The 17,199-nt window shown below is 38.5% G+C and overlaps 1 protein-coding gene across 1 annotated transcript in view; it reads right to left on the minus strand.

The window, feature by feature from the left end:
• The window catches only part of TRARG1 (trafficking regulator of GLUT4 (SLC2A4) 1), a 33,881-nt gene extending 18,673 nt beyond the window's left edge, over positions 1 to 15,208 (minus strand). The window contains exon 1 of the mRNA XM_063450017.1: positions 14,471 to 15,208. Coding sequence (XP_063306087.1) covers positions 14,471 to 14,872 — 402 coding nt within the window. The 5' untranslated portion in view covers positions 14,873 to 15,208. The remainder of the gene's footprint in view (positions 1 to 14,470) is intronic.
• Between the last annotated feature and the right edge of the window lie 1,991 nt (positions 15,209 to 17,199).

The raw sequence follows: 17,199 nt of genomic DNA on the forward strand, positions 1-17,199 counted from the left end.
TTCTATTTTAAATTGTACTCGTCTGGGGGTTTCTAAGCAGAGAGTCAATCCAAGATTGTCACCGCTACGTTAAAAAATGATTACATGCTTCCAGTGGTTATTGCATCCAAAGTTACTATAACTTGGATTGATAATATTAATCTTTTTGGATTATTGTTTTAAAATGATTAATATAAATATGATTTCACGTGACCAAGCTATAGGTACAAACAGCTGCCATATAAACTGTGAAGCAGGGGTGGGGAACCTTTGGCCCTCCAGATGTTTTGGATTACATCTCCCTTGATGCTTTGTCAGCGTTGTGGCTTTAAGAGCATCATGGGAGATGAAGTCCAAAACATCTGGAGGGCCGAAGGTTCCCCACCCCTGCTGTAAAGCAATCGAGTATTTTTAATTGCAAAACATAGGTGAATACATTCATACTACCCAACATATAACTGGATGGATCATGCCAGTGAATGAGCAATCATTACAGTTGATAAGTGAGGTCACGAAGGGGGCTTGTCTTTTCATAAGGCATGCACTTGAGATTGACAAGCATTCTTTACATCAGCCAAGCTGCTGCTCCTGAAATGCTCTTATATAGGCAAAATTGTCCTGGAACGTTCTTGCACGGATTAAGTTTGATGTAAGTACTGCTCACATTTCACATTTCTCTTGTAGCGCTCTTCTAAGAACACAAAAGAAAAATCACAGGGCTCGGAGACAGAGGGCAATGTTAGGACTGTCCTACTTTATTTTGGAAACTTGGGAGGTATGTATATTACGGAGAATAACATTGCAATGCAATATTGGTGCATTGAAACTTATCCTTACAATAAATAAGTTATAAGAATAGGATCGATGTCAATCGTGTATAAGCAAGCAGTTTCTAAAATATAATTGTGATGGGCTTGTGCAGAATACTTCAAATTAGACATAGCACATGTAAATAAGCTGAATTGTAAATCACAATTGTTGCCAGTTACTTGTAGACAGAGTGATGACTGCCAGCAGACAGCAGCACTTTTATACTGCATTAATTTGCAAAGAACACAAACAGCCTTAGCAGGAAATCTTAACCCGGTCAGCATCAGATCACCTACAATAATCGGAATACTGGCCATAAAATAATACATGTGCCATCATTTTATAGTGCTTGCTCAAAATAATTCTGAACCAGTATTTTATATATAGTATTATCATCTAAGAACAGAAAATTGTCAGGTATAATGGAGATTTTACAATCTCTAGTATTTCAAATTAGATTAGCCTTATATGAAAAAGAAAGCGTGTGCTGTACAGATGAAGTCAGCCGGGCATGAGACGGATAAGATGCATTAATGCTTTTACTAGCTTGCTAGACTTTTTTACTAGACTTAAAAGATTTATACGGGGTGAGTTAAAAATCATGAACCCCTCAAATACCTGTAAAATTCTAGCTGTTAATTTAATCAATACCATTATTAGAGTTATTCTCTAAATTGTGAATTCAAAGTGAATTCAGAGGAAATTTCACATTTAAGATTAAAATAGCTAATCTGGAAAAATTCTCAGATTCAGGTGTGCTTCCAGTTCAGCTACTTTGGCCCTACATTTGAATTTTCACTTTAGTAAATAATCCTATATGTATTAGACAAGGGGTGCCCAATAGGTAAATCCCTAGATGTTGCAGATCTACAACTCCAATGATGCTTTGCATGCCTTTAGAATTCCTTTAGAATGCCAAAGCATCATAGAAATATAGAAACATAGAATGTGACGGCAGATAAGAACCATTCGGCCATCTAGTCTTCCAAATTTTCTAAATACTTTCATTAGTCCCCTTGTCTTATAATTAGGATAGCCTTATGCCTATCCCACGCATGCTTAAACTCCTTCACTGTGTTAACCTCTACCACTTCAGCTGGAAGGCTGGAAGTTGTAGTTTTAAAACATCTGGGGATCGACCTTTTAGGCACCCCTTTATTAGACCAATGCATGCACATATGACATATGTTACCATTCCACTCCTGTATTTGAATGATAGCTTTCTAAAATGAAGGAGACATAAAGGAAAAAGAAGCTGTTTTATAAAATAGAGTTAATTTCGAAATCAAAATTGAGTCCCTTGGAGCTAAAGTACGTAACTCAAAGATCCATTCTGATTCCTGAATACTCAACTTCGTTGCAATACCCCCCCCCCCCTCCAATGTATATAACTTTATCTATTGCACAGAATTCTAGATATTTAGGATCTGACCCATGTTTTTCTAAAAAAAAATGTCTAGAAACACTGTGATTTAAAAAAACTTTTTTTATTTTTCGGATATGTTCACTCATTCTTACTTTTATTGGTCTAGATGTCTTACCCACATACTGTAGTCCACAACTACACCACAGTAAGTAGATTACGTTGTGGGAGTGGCATGTGATCAGGATTTCATTTTATACTCATTCTTACGAATAGAAAAAAAATTAAAACATTTTTATTTCATATTTTTATATTTTGACATGCATTGCACATCCCACAATGAAAAAAACCCTTTGTGATCTTGAGAACAATCTGTTAAAAAAATTCCTAGGGACTTTGTCTTTCATAAAACTTTTGGTCAAAATTTGTTTCAAATTATTTGCACCCCTAAAAATAAATCTTGGTTTTTGGCCAATATATTCTTGAATATTATCCTCATGTTGAAGGATGTGCCAATTTTTTATTTATTACTTTTTTAACTTGCCTATATTACTAGAAAAATTTAAAATAAATGGAATTTGTACACAATAGTGTCTGGGATTGTCACGTGTTCATTTGCTTATAAAAATGTGTTTAATGACATTTACTGTCCACACAGGAAAAGTTGTGCTGAGCAGCAACCAAATCCACAGAAGGGTTAATGCTGAGCAGCAATAATGCAAATGGGAACATGGTAACTGCTTTTGGGGTCAAAGGCCGGTTACAGCCTATCAGATCTAGAGGAGGGGTATTTAGGCCCAGTTCTCATCCTGCTCAGTGCCCTGTCGTGGTTTCCCTTGTGGTTGTCCGAGAGCGCGTTATTGATTCTGGTAATTCTGGTTATTTGACTTTGGCATTGTTTCTGACTTCCCTGTTTTCTGGCATACCTGGCCCGGTATACGTTACCTATCAGTCCTCTGTGTTACACAATTCTACGTGCTGGATCATTCTGTAATCCTGACAGGGATAAATTCAGTTTTATCTTATCTGTCCCAATATATTGATTTTCACTTACAACCTTTTGTCAAAACAGCCCCATCTTTTTTACAGGATTCTATGTGTCTTTTAAATATTTTAAACAATTTTATATGGAATGAAGATAACTTGCTAATAACGTGTTACGTTACCAGCCGATATAAAATTATAGTACATGAAAAAGGCTGTGAGGCTGTGGATTTTTTTTTTTTATTTATCTAATCAATATAAAGAGAACAAAAAGACATTTTTTTAGAAGGAATCAAAATTAATTTTAAATAACAACTATTTTCGGTTTGAATATGATTTCTTTTTGCAAATAAAGGGTAATGCAATGGGCACCAAGTTTGGCCAAGTTATGCCAACTTTTTATGGCTTATTCGGAGAATCATTTTATTCATCAGGGACACGAATTTGTCTAAAAGTTGGTCTTATATAAGAGGTCCTATAATCCTATAAATGCATATCACTATTTGTCACAGTCATTATAAATTATTTTGAATGAGTATGTGATTATAATTAAACACTGATTTTCACAGGATAAATTAGGTTTATTAATAATATAATAATAATAAAAAAGACACTTTTTTGATTTGATTATAAGAAGGATAACACATAAAATGAAATAAAATGATAAACTATATATTAGAGGTAATATTAGATATTTAAATAACATCACAAAATTAGGAGATAAAAGATTAGTTAATATAAGATCCATATCACCAAAATATGAGTATATACAATATGGGAAGAATTTTGTGATCTGCTGAGTATTGTGCAGATGGTATAAAGTTAATAAATGTATATATTATAGGAGAATACACCATAAGGGGATTTGTGGTTAAGTTATAGACCATTTATATGTATTTTTGTGGCTAGATATTTCAGAATACAGGCGGAACGCAAAAAAACGAAGGTGGAACGCATGCCATTTCCGGATATACAGAACTTCCGGGTTTGCGAGTACAGCTGGAACGCATAGCACTACCGGTTTCCGGAACGCATGAAAACGCCGAAAATAACCGGAGAATCACAGAAATAATGAAGATCAACTGTGAACACTTGAGAATGCGATTTCCAACAGATGATATTCATCTACACAGGACCAATGAGGAAGGACAGAGAGGCACATGTGATCAATTACTCTTAGGGATTAGCCCTATTTAAAGGACTTGTGGGTGGAGGGGTGTTAGGCTGCTTTTTTGATTGTACTGCATTGACTGTTATTTTAATATTGTGGTCCCTGAGGAAGTCCCATACTTTATAGAAGGGACGAAACGAGTAGGACCTCTATTTGTATTTATTTTATATACTTTTATCCAATTAAAGCCGCATTTTTTTTTTAATTCTTTATTTTTGATATGCAAAAAAGATCACAAATTGGCTTGCACTGCTACAACAGCATGTGTGAGCCCACAATCGGTAAACATTTGAAAACAGGCACATAGCAGGTGAGGAACATTGCACTTTTTTTTTTGTGTGTAAATATAAACTTAGCTAGGTAGCGGAGCATTCTTGGACATCAATTTAAGTAATGATATTGAGTGCCAGAGGTGTATCAGTGCTGTGGGCGGGACATTACTATAGTGAAAGTAGAGACCAAAGCAGGTCTAGTTTGGATGTCCTGTGAAAAAAAAAAAAAAACTATATCGGGAGATAGTGGGTCCTAAGCTTTGTCTGTTCCTTGTCGTTTTAAGATGAGTATTCTATTGGGGCCCTATGTGTTTCATCCCTGTAGGTTGCTCGACTCGTGGGGTATTTGTTAGTCTCCCAGAGTGGACTTTGAGCTACAAGCGAGATTGTTATGAGGTCACCTATCTGCAGGTAACTTTGTTCCCTACCGGGCGCCGGTGAGTAAGTTCTACTAATGGTTCCCTCGCGGGTGTATGGTAGGGGGGGGGGGGGGGGAGGTAGGTGTAGGCAAGTTGGGGTATACTAGGTCTGTGGGTTGTGAGCGGGCTAGTACTTGAGTATTTTCACGGTAGTGTGGTAAGTAGTCGGTGAGGACATGGTGACAGTTACTGGTGAAACTGTGCCGTGTAGTAACGGCGGTATGTGTAGAAAACATAAAACATTTAAAATATAACACGAATAAAACATTAATGCAGAGGAGCGAGAGAGAGTTCTCTTAAAGGCCTGGCAGGCAGCAAACAGTCCAGCACATCAGTTGGACATCTATGCGGACAAACCATCTCTGGCTCGGGCTTCACGGTGGCGGTCAGGTCGGCATCGCGTTCCGGGTCGGTCTTGGAGTAAAGTCCACAATGTTTGCAGGGTTTATGTGGAGCAGAGTCCCGCTTGCCCCATTCTGGGGGGTGGTAAGGCTGAGTGACTGCAGGTGCGCTTCTAATTCTAGTAGGCTCCGTGCCTTGTAGGTATTCCCCCCATGGGTGAAGATCAGTGCTCGAGTGCATCTGTATGTTATGTTATTGGTGCGGAGGCGTTGAAGCTGCGGCTGTAGTGATTTCCTCCAGGATAGGGTACTTTTGGTAACGTCTGGAAAGACTAGGAGCGAGGCTCCTTCAAAGGTTAAGGGGGTTTTCCCTCTTATCGCGGCTGAGAAGGTGTTCTTGTCCTGGAGGTTTTGGAAGCGGAGGATGAGGTCCGCCGGTGTTGCTTGTGGTACCTGTGCAGGCTTGGGAAGACGGAACATCCCGTCTAACTTCATGGCTTTGGCCTGTTTGGGTGTCAGCAAAACTTCAAACAGGCGTCTGATGAAGTGGGGTAAGTCTTTGAGGCCTACGGTCTCTGGTATGCCTCTAAGTTTTAAATTGTATTGCCGTCTTTGGTCTTCGAGTGAGTTTACACGGTTTTCAGCAGCTAATTACCTGTCTTGGAGGTCAATCAATGATTTCTCTACCATCGTGAGTCGGGTGTCATGGACACTGGAGGTGGCTTCGAGTCGTGTGGTTATGGCCTTGACGCCTTCCATGGCGGTTTTGAAGTGGGCCCTGTCCGCGGCCAGATCTTTCGCAGGTCCGCAAACATGGCTTTGAGCAGGTCTGCCGTCACCGGTTCCCCGGCTTGCAGGGGCTTATCTGCCCTCTTCAGCGGTGGGTCATAGGAGGCTCCCTCCTCGAGATCTATGGAGGCCTCGTCGGATGAGTACGATAACTCGTCCCCGAGCGCCATCTTGGCCCATGCGGCCTGCTGTGAGTTACGTAGCAGTTCTCCAATATCTTTGCTGATCGGGCCCTTGTTGGCTCGGGGCTTTTTAGTCTTCCTGCCCATCATCCGCTTTTGTGTTGCAGGTACAGTATGGGGTCGGATTTGTCTGAAAACGCCTGTTTTACCACAGTTTCAGCTAGGTAGGGCTCGGAGCTCAGAGAGTTGCGTCCGCTCCGGTCCTCAGTTAGCTCCGCCCCCCATCTAAAGCCGCATTTTTAATACCTTCACCCGGAGTCCTGCATTTTGAGTGGAAGTGTCCAGGGGATTTCCCCAGCCCCCCACATCATCAGGGCTGGCACCATATATGCCTGAACTGTCCAAGATCCTGTGAGTGCATTTCATATTGCGCAGTGTCAATATTGTAAAACTGTATTACACTATATTTCTTTTTTATTTATCCTTATATAAGAGGTATATAGATTACATTTTTGTCGTATGGAAGGGATCTAGAGAGTCTTTTAATGGCTTTTTAAATTATCTTAATAGATCTAAATATTTATATTTGTAATAATGCACTAATGACTCACACTTTTTTCAAATAGGTTGATGTAAATAGTTACATTGAATTAGACAGTTGTCATCACCGTCCCTGGTTGTCGAATATACCCAAGGGACAATTCCTGCGGATTCGCAGAAATTGCACCAATCAGACAGATTTTATTACCCAGTCTGCTGTTTTAAAAAAACCTGTTTGAACAAAAAAGATATGACAGCCAGGATTTACAAAATAATATAAACAGAGTCGCCAAATTAGAAAGATCCCCTTTGCTCCAATATAAAAAGAAAGACACAACAAAGAAAAATGAACAAATTCAATTTTTTATTTTTCTAGTAATATAGGCAATTTGAAAAAAGTAATTAATAAAAATTGGCACATCCTTCAACATGAGGATGGTATTCGAGAATGTATTAGTAAGAATGAGAATAAAATGAAATCCTTATCACATGCCACTCCCACAACGTAATCTACTTACTGTGGTGCAGTTGTGGACTACAGTATGTGGGTAAGACATCTAGACCAATAAAAGTAAGAATGAGTGAACATATCCGAAATATAAAAAAAAAGTTTTTTTAACCCCTTAAGGACACATGACATGTGTGACATGTCATGATTCCCTTTTATTCCAGAAGTTTGGTCCTTAAGGGGTTAAATCACAGTGTTTCTAGACATTTTTTAGAAAAACATAGTCAGATCCTAAATATCTAGAATTCTGTGCAATAGATAAAGTTAATATACATTGGAGAGGGGGGGATATTGCAAAGAAGTTGAGTATTCAGGAATCAAAATGGATCTTTGAGTTACGTACTTTAGCTCCAAAGGGACTCAATATTGATTTCGAAATTAACTCTATTTTATAAAACAGTTTCTTTTTCCTTTATTTCTCTTTCATTTTAGAAAGCTATCATGCACTCTTCTAATTTCTGTTTATTTCTTTTTTGGGTTATAAGTTTTAAATTAAAATATTTTAGAACAATGCCCTATTTTGGATATGTGTCTTATTATTTTTAGTAATTGCTATTTATGTTTGTATGTTTTAACTTTTATCCTCTTGCCCTTTTTTATATGCTTTTCCGGAATTTATCCCTGTTTAAATATGACGCCCATGGCTTCGGGCTTGCAAGACTCTGAGACTGCATTTATATCAGTCATTTATTTGATTGATTTCCTCTTTGGACAACATTACTATCCATCGGGGAGAATTATTCTGCACATAGACGTCACAGGAAGTGACGTATCAGCTCCCGACATGCAATAACATAACGGAATCTATAAGACGAAGGAGGTTATTGAAAAAGATCCTGGAGAATCTTCAACTGACTGTACCTGGAAGAAATAATTTTTCTTTTATGTATTTATATTTTTACTGTCCCAATCCTATTTTGTTTATTTGATTACTTATTTAAGAGGTTACCAATATGGCGGAGATTTTATGTCCGAACCGGAAACGTTGCCATTTTGGGGATGGCAAATACGTATCCGGTCCTGACCATATTTGGAAATGGGAGTGTTTCTTGTAGAACATGTGTATATCATTGTTAATTAGTATATACATACATAAGCATGCTTAGACCAGTGCAATATTCAACAGCACCTGATGAAGACCCATTGCAGGGTTGAAACGCGTTGTGCATATTTTATGTTTATGTTTTATTGAATACATTGTTTTGAGCAACTTACCTCTTCATGGAGCTCCTGATTTCAGCAATCTTGCACTCTGTGGGACCCCATTATTGAAGGAAGCTACTTTGTGTCCTTAAAAAGACATACATGCTTTATAAGTCCAGAGCCAACTTTAATGGGCTCAGAAAATTGTGAATGTTCTTAATTCTGACATCTACTTACAGAAACATATATAAAGATTACACTATGTTGTGTTTTATTTTTACCTCTGTATAGGAGATGTTTGTGTTATCTATAAAAAGATGAATATATATGTAAGGTAACAATTTATTTTCTTTGTGTGTGCTTATCACCTTTTTTCAGCTTCGCACTGGTGAAGTGCCTGGAGGGCAGACGGTTCTTCAGTAGGTGTTGCTTAATGCAACAATCCCTGTTTGGCAAAGTGCTGGGCTGGAGGCCATAGCCAGTGGAGAGCCACCAGCTGTCTCCTCTCTCTATGCTTGCTATTTAAAGAGAAGCTTGTGACCAGTGGTTCAGCAACAATTAAGTAGCCTCTGCTGTATGTCCAATACAAGGAGTTCTACCCATGGCATCATGTCCTTGTGAGAGTGAATCATCGAAGACTAGAGGCACAACGTACAGCTGGAGGTTGGGGACTGGGAATCCAAAGCCTATTTTTAGATGGATGGAATATTATGCAGGCTGTGTGGAATATTATGCAGGCTGCATGGAATATTAAGGGACAGGAAAGTGGGCTTGGAAGCAGGAAAGCTCTACTGCTGGTTGGCACCATTGTGACCTCAGGAGCAGTATTAGCATTTAACCTCCCTTTACCCCTCGCCCCCCCCCCCCCCCCACCTTCCTTGACGGGCAGCAAATGGAGAGTGCAACTTTTATTTAAATCCCTGTATTCACAGAAATTAGCATAAAAAACGAAAACTAAGCAGTAATGTTACATATTTTACCTTTACTTATTCATACTTTGCAGAAAACAATAAACAAAATGTGGGGGTTGGTGTACCATATAAGAGGCATGATGGTATCACACAGATGGACATGTTATTTAAACACAATTGGAAGGATGCTTGACATGGTCATGTATGTTTACCAAAGAAAATACCCAAGTGTGCACATGTATGTTTGGAATATCCCAGGAGAATGTTGGTACCTGTACTTGGATGTGCTGCAGACCAATATGTAGGGGTGTGAGTGCGGCTGCGGTCAGGGGCGAGACATTTTAGGTGATTTACTAATAACAATTTATACATCTAAAATGTAATTTACAACAAGAACAATGGATCTTATTTACACGAACTGATTTCTAAACACATTTATTGTAGTTTAAAAACACATAGGGTTTAAGCCTCCTAATAGTGTAGTTGCAACACGCCGCCAATTAAATGCTGCTATCAACAGCATTTGATTGAGGAACCGAGTGTAACTTGGTTCTGGGGGCAGAAGACAACCACTAGAGGCGTAATTAACCATGCAATGTAATCATTGGCATTTTTACAAAACAGCAATATTTTACATTAAATGGTTCAAACCACAAAACTATTGCACCCAGATCACTTCATTGAGATGAAGGTATGGAAGACGTAAGCGATTCTATAAATTGGTGAGAATTACCTAGGGCCATTATGTGGCTCCACTTGGTAATTAGATCAAGGAGATCCCTGCTCATTATATTATACCAACACCCAAATATATAATTGAATGATAAATTTGGGTGTGATTTAGTAAAGTTTTCATGTTTGAGTTCCTAAAATTTGCATTAAAGTCTGCAAAGATTTCAGGAAATCCAAAACTAGCCCTTAATATTTTGTTTGAGTTTGCAATTCATGTTATGCTGAACAAGTAAAAAATAATGATGAACATAACCTAAAATTCCTGGTACATACATTTGAATAGACTGTGTATTAGTCATAAGATCTTCTGAGATTCCTAATCAACACAGTTTACTGATATTCATATCTAATAACGTTTTGGCTCTTGGTAACCCCTGTTGTTTTAGGAGTATCCTTGTGGGTGGAACATAACCAAGCATTCTTAGTGACAACATGAGCTATTTATGTATTTGGTAATTGGTAAAAATTGTGTTTCTCAACATTTTCGCTCCAGGTACCTTTGCAAAAGAATGTCCGATCAAGAACCCCCAGTATTAATTTGTTTACGAAAATTAAGCACAACCACAGAGTGCTACCCAGAAAAGGCCATGAAATCTTGGGAATAAGCTGGTGTTTTGTTAAACACATTGGTATGCACACATATAATATTGTAAGTTTAATAGCTGTGGAGCTCTGTGATGTAATCATACTCACTGCACAATATTGTGAGTTTTAGAGGTGTGGAGCTCTATGATGGATTCAAACACTGCATATTATTTTGCATTTTATAGCTGTAGAGCTTTGTGATACGCTCCTACACACAATACATAAATGTGAATTTTATGGCTGTGGTGCTTTTTGAATAAGTCATGCACACTGCACATTTTTGTGAGTTTTATTGCTGTGGAGCTCTGTGATGAACTCATCCACACGGCACATTATAGTGAGCTTTATGTAGAGCTCTCAGAGCCAGATACACTCATACATTCTCCATTCAGAACTCCTAAAAAACAGACATAAGGGTACTGCCAAAAGCAGAGTGATAGTATTCTAAAGTGGAAATGTCTGTCCAAACATAGGGCACTGCACATCCATTCCACATTAATCTCAACACTCCAGTGATGGCTGAATGAAATCGCTATGCCTTGTGATGATTGCTAACAATTTGGTGAGCCATGGTGTGCCAGAACATATAATATGAATTATGGATTTAATAAAGGATTTGCCTAACTCATTTTTACTGAAGAAGTTAAATTAAAACAAATGACACTGATGAGAAATGAAAGTCCTTAACTTCATAAAATATCATTATGCATGTCAAATGCAGTCAGTGTGTTCTACAGAACAACTGAAGTGGACTCCAATTCCCATCATTTGTAAATACAAAAGTAAGAAATCATTAAGGAACGTCCCCCCCAAAAACAATAAATGTATCGGATATTACTTATTTTAACTCTTTCCTTGTTTCAGACACTGGCACTGAATTTTATTGCATTGATGCATTGTGAGAAGCTGGCCAGTGTGCGATAAAAGCCATTAGCGTTACTTATAAATGTTTTCTACAAAATGTGTTACTCTTGTCCATCTAACTTGGGCGCTTGTAAAATGATCTATTTTTTATGTGTATGTATATTTAATAATTCATATTTTCCTTTCAAAGTAAATTACATTCACAGCAGACAGGAATTTGTGCACTGAAGGGAGTGTGCGGAGAAAATATCCGTGGGTACGTTAATGGATTGCAGATATGAGCAAGAAAAAAATCCATTAGACGGTACAACAATAGTGAATTCCTATCACTATTACTCACTATTATACTGGCCTTTTCCTACTACACTCAAAGTCATTCTAGTTTTTTTAAATTAATGTTAATGCTAACCCCTTGGCATGTATTCACTAAACTCAGAACTGCGCACATTAAAAACTGAACAATTAAGGATAAAACAGTCATGCAGTAATTATGGTACATCTATAGTTGAAATGATTTTTCCAGATCAGCTTTATCAGCTAAGATTTTGCCATTCCATTTTAATTTCACAACAGGTTTAGTGAATAAACTGGATAGAGTGACAGACGATGTCATTAAACACCAACTATATAGTGAATTGAAATTTACATTTCACAATTTTGGCAAAATTAGCCAATGGCTACAGCCATTTTCTCCCCGAATCACCTATTTTGTCCTATGTGCTTCAGTGTTATTCAATATATTTCGTTGGTTGACATATTACGAACAATATCTCTGACACTAAACAGTAAAATGTAAAAGCCCAGGATATATTGAAGAACACACAATATATTATCAGAATATACATAGCATTATATTATATATTTAACCAATGCTTTCAGCCACCATGTTATAACGTACTATTCAAATCACAGGAGAGATGCTCCCACTACAAAGTTAATTGTTGCAGCAGATAACAATTCCAGTGGATTATTAAGGTGTGACTGCAAAATGCTGTGTCTGAGTGTGATACTGAGAAATAGGCACTAGGCAGCCTTCATTCTGTTTGTAGCATATGCTTTGAATGTTAGAATCAAAGAGATTCTCAACCTTCTGTTAGTACATAGGCTCTGTAGTATTTCATAAGAACTCGAGAGGAATTTCTTGTAAATGCTGCACCTTCCTATTTGCTGTCACCTACTATCATACATGCAGATTTTGCAATATGTAGACACGATGTCTACTACACATTCCATCCTCTGAAACAAGAAAGGGAATGAATGGGTCCAAAAGACAGCTGAGCCATTGGGTCCAATGTAAATCCCAGAGCCACGTATTGATCCACTTGCTGTCTGGGAATCAATAAGAGTGTTTTATGAGGGCATTAAAATCCCTTTCTCCTTCAGGCCCAAGTCTTTCACTCTCATGCAATTTCTGGTTAAACTGTCATTTTTTTTAATTCCCTGTCCTATCCATTTGCATCTTCACCTCTGTGTTACCCCATTCACTCACAGATCAGAACACTTTCATTCCTAGACAGAATCAAAGTCATTATTGTTCTTTATTAAGCATGCATCACAATGTACAGTGCACGCAAAGCATGTGGTTGATAGGGAAAGCCTAAGCATCAAGAGAAAAAAGTCAGGAGGGGCTTGTCCTTTGAGCTCACACTCTAAAAGGAACAATCCGTAGGTTTATGTGATCATACCCTGTGCATGTGAGGTAGCTTGCTAGGGGTATAATATGTTCCAAAGTACAGACTGAATTCTCTTATCAGAGTAGAAGTTTAATCTGAATACCTAATAGGAATTTTCCCTTAGATTTGAATATAGGAATTGCTGTTCAGTAAGCAGTGTAAATCCAGACTCTGTTAAGAGAATTCAGCCATTTAGAACATATTGTATCCCAATTAAATATGATAATTTAAAGTAATCCAATAAGATTTATGATGCATTAGGTATTCCCTATTGCCATAACAAATCAGGTTGAAAGCAGTTGATAGCGCCTTCTGTTTTTTTAATCCAATGTATACAAATAATAAATGCAAAGAGTTAACCTCAAATTACTAGCCGTATAATTAATCTGCTGATCAGAACCAAAGCATTTGGAATAGTCTTAGACTGCGACGTGTACATTGCTTGAATTTTGCTAAATTTACGATTGGCCTCTAAGAAGCCCACTCTGTGTCTCAGAAGAATGGGTTAAACCAGCTAACAATTACATATAAATCTTGCCATGCTTGCTCCCCCTCTCTCCCCTCTGTTTCCCTGTCTGATTTATAGAACAGATTAAATCTCCAAATGCTGAGATGGTCAGAAATATATTGGCTGCAGAGAATCAGCAGGGGGAGCCTGGATCCTGCTACACCCATTAATAGAGAAAGTGTTTGTAATATGGTACAGTAAGCAGCACATGCTCCCAAGCAAACCAGGGGAGGCACATTGCCAAAACGTCCTTTAATCAGGAGAGCAAGACTGATAGTTTCATAGTAATACCACCCCATCCACATGTTCACGGTTCATACACATCACACATGATATGGCAGTTATATACTATATATGTATTTGGAGGTTCCAAGTGTTGAGGAAATTAACATCTAGTATAGTAATTAGCAATGACTCCAACTCCAACTATGCTTAGCCAGCCGTAAGCTGGGCATGACGGTAGCTGTAGGAGCCACGCTGTAGTCTTTTAGAACCATTGGAATGCTAGGGATTTCCCAATGATTCAACCTTACAGCGTCAGTAGCAAGCCTCACATTATTACTGCTTACACTGGCGACACGACAGTAGAACAGTGTGATACGGGGCACTGCCAGACTCTATGGCAGCAGAAGGGTTAAGTCAGGAAATATAGTCAGAATTAACAGATAATACATTAAATTCACCGCCACCTGCCAAACTGTGCAGTTTGCACATTTTACACAAAATTACAAATCACAATGGGGAGCTCATACTCACCATAATGGAGAAGACAAGGGCCACTATGTTGACTGGCCATACTGGGCAAAAGCAGGAGAAGATGGCCAGGACAAGATAGTCGGTAGGCCTGCCCTGCTCCTGGGCGTTGGTGGTAGCTGTAGAAGAAGCCCTGGCAAGGCTGGCTCTGGAGGGTGAGAGTGGGGCCGATTCCAGCTGCCCTGCAGACACAGACTTATAGGGCAAGCTGTGTCCATTCTGGTCGAGGTCCCCCATAGACTTGTCACTTGACATGGTCACCGAGAACGACTTCTTCATACCGTTTTCCTCTTTCATCTCAGACGCAGAAATGAGAAGTTTCTCAGTCTCATGTGAGTCTGCAGGCAAGGCATTACCTGATCCCCCCAGCGCCTTCTCGTACTGGGCGTCTGTGTTAATGGCCATGGTTGAAGTAGTCCCGTCCCCAAGCTTGTCTATTGCAGGAAGAAAAAGGTGACAAACTTTTGCTTGAGAACTGCTAAAATCCCATGGAGATAACACGATAACAGTATATCATAAAGTAGCAGGTCTGGGTTCTTTTGTGTTGTTACAGCGGAGAGCAAGAATGGTTAATGAAGAGATGAATAGAGAGTTGGGTGGTGCATACCCCAATGCAAAGCTGTGGCTCTTTACAAGGTTTGCTGCAGACTGCTGATGTTGCCCTGCCCCAGCCTGAGCTAAAGGCTGCTCAAGTGGAATCGTCCTGTCAGGACAAACCAAGTAAGATTCTGTGCTGATGACACAGGCAGATATTGCAGCGTTCACACTGAGCAGCATCAGAGGATTCTCCTGGGTGTTAGCAGAGGAATTCCTCTAAACTCCGAGCTCTTCCGCATAGTCATGTTATTAAAGCAGAGGTATCTTCAGTCAATGAGGGGCGTTGCTAGAGAGGGCTGACCTAGTCTGGAGCCCCGATTGGGGTCCTGAATGCCAATGGTCTGATTTTGGCAACCTTCCATTGTTAGCCCAGAGTACCTTGTGTCATAACACCTCCTATTATATAATGTGACAGTGACACTTTAATGCACCATATTTGGAGTTAATTATACAGCACAGTGTGGGTTATTGCTGTGGATGCAGAGTTACGATGCAGCAGGCTCAGGTTTAATACGGTTAGTGTAGGGTTAATTCAGCATGTGTGGGGTTAATACAGTAAGTGTGGGAGTTACAAATACAGATTTATATAATACACTGAATTCATTCAAAGATTTGGTGTTGTAATTAATTCATAGAAGATTGTAGGCAACCTTCGGCACGCCAGATACCAGATATAGTGGACTACATCTTCCCTGATGCTTTGACAACATTATGCTGTCAGAGCATTATGCGAGATGTAGTCCACAAGATCTGGAATGCCGAAGGTTGAATACCCCTTAGGGTTAGACATTGAATATGGTATAGGTGATGTTTGGAGAGGTGCTAAAGTTGATACATATGGAGGCGATATAAAACTTAAATTTGAGCTGACGACCCATGTTTTTTTTTTACCACCTAGCAGTTGCCTCTATCTTTACATTGCATTTCTGATTGTGTGGACTGATTTATCTACCACCTAAATCTTCTAGCATATTTACGGCGTTTGTTTTATCCCCCCTGAGCAATCTCAATTTTTTATTTTTCCTATTTTGATGGCAGGCTGATTACATTCTGCTTTAAGTTCCATCTGCATTACAGGACTGCTTAGATGCGATCTGCAAGGCTGGGTCTGAGCGAATTATCAGCTGCTTAGAACCGAAAGCAATTCTTTATTGCACCAAAACAATTCATAATGTTTTGACTCTGGCTTTATTTTACTTTGCTTACACTGTCAGATGTCACTGTCACCTGTGCCTTTCATACATTTTCATCAAATACAAGTTGCCCACTCATTTTTTGGGGTGTTTTCTCTTACAGCAAATGATCCACTTGTGGGACGTTAGCTAAACTATGACTAAAATATATATGTGCTAAAAAGTAAAATAGTCTCTGGATTAGACTCAGTGAAGGTTTAGGGCTATTCACATCTAGTTCTGTAAACCAGTTAATTTCTATACTCCACTTAGGTTCCTATAGATACACTGGTGGATATTTATCGTGTTGTGTTCTAAAAAATGTTCTATTTTAATAAAAGTTGGGCAATCGCCATGGAAGCCAGTTGGCACAGTCTATTGGTGACTCTTCTCCTTATACATTTTTCACCAATTTTTAGAACAGAACCCTTTGATTAATTGCCCCTAATGTCATGCAGCCAGTGCACCTCAAATATAAAAATGAATAGATTTGTTTTGAATTTACAATTAAACACAGTCTCTGTGACTTTGGATATTTGTGCCTTGGTGTTTTTCAGCTGCTGTCGTAGTTTATTATAACTAAGTCATTTTATGCAATTTAAACCCTGCTTTGAGTTTTCAGTGTATATTGATATCATATAATATATGACTGTCAGGCTGTTCTAAATTCAATTTACCAAGATGCATAACCAGTCAAATTTGAAAATAATGTAGATATAGGGATACATTTCCATAAATCGTTTGCTAATTATCAACAATTTAACCATGTCTAAGTGATCACAATCTCACTACTACGATACCTTTCCAAAACACTTTTACTATTATTGGTTATGTAAATAAGTGCTTTACATATTAATTACTATAAAAAGTGTAAGCAATTGAAATCCGTCACAAGAAGAGTTATTGAAATGGAACCAGCCGACACTTGGCAAGTTTAACGTCAAAGGAATTTTATAAAGCAAA

This window comes from Pelobates fuscus, chromosome 1, assembly GCF_036172605.1.
Source record: "Pelobates fuscus isolate aPelFus1 chromosome 1, aPelFus1.pri, whole genome shotgun sequence".
Classification (NCBI taxonomy): domain Eukaryota; kingdom Metazoa; phylum Chordata; class Amphibia; order Anura; family Pelobatidae; genus Pelobates; species Pelobates fuscus.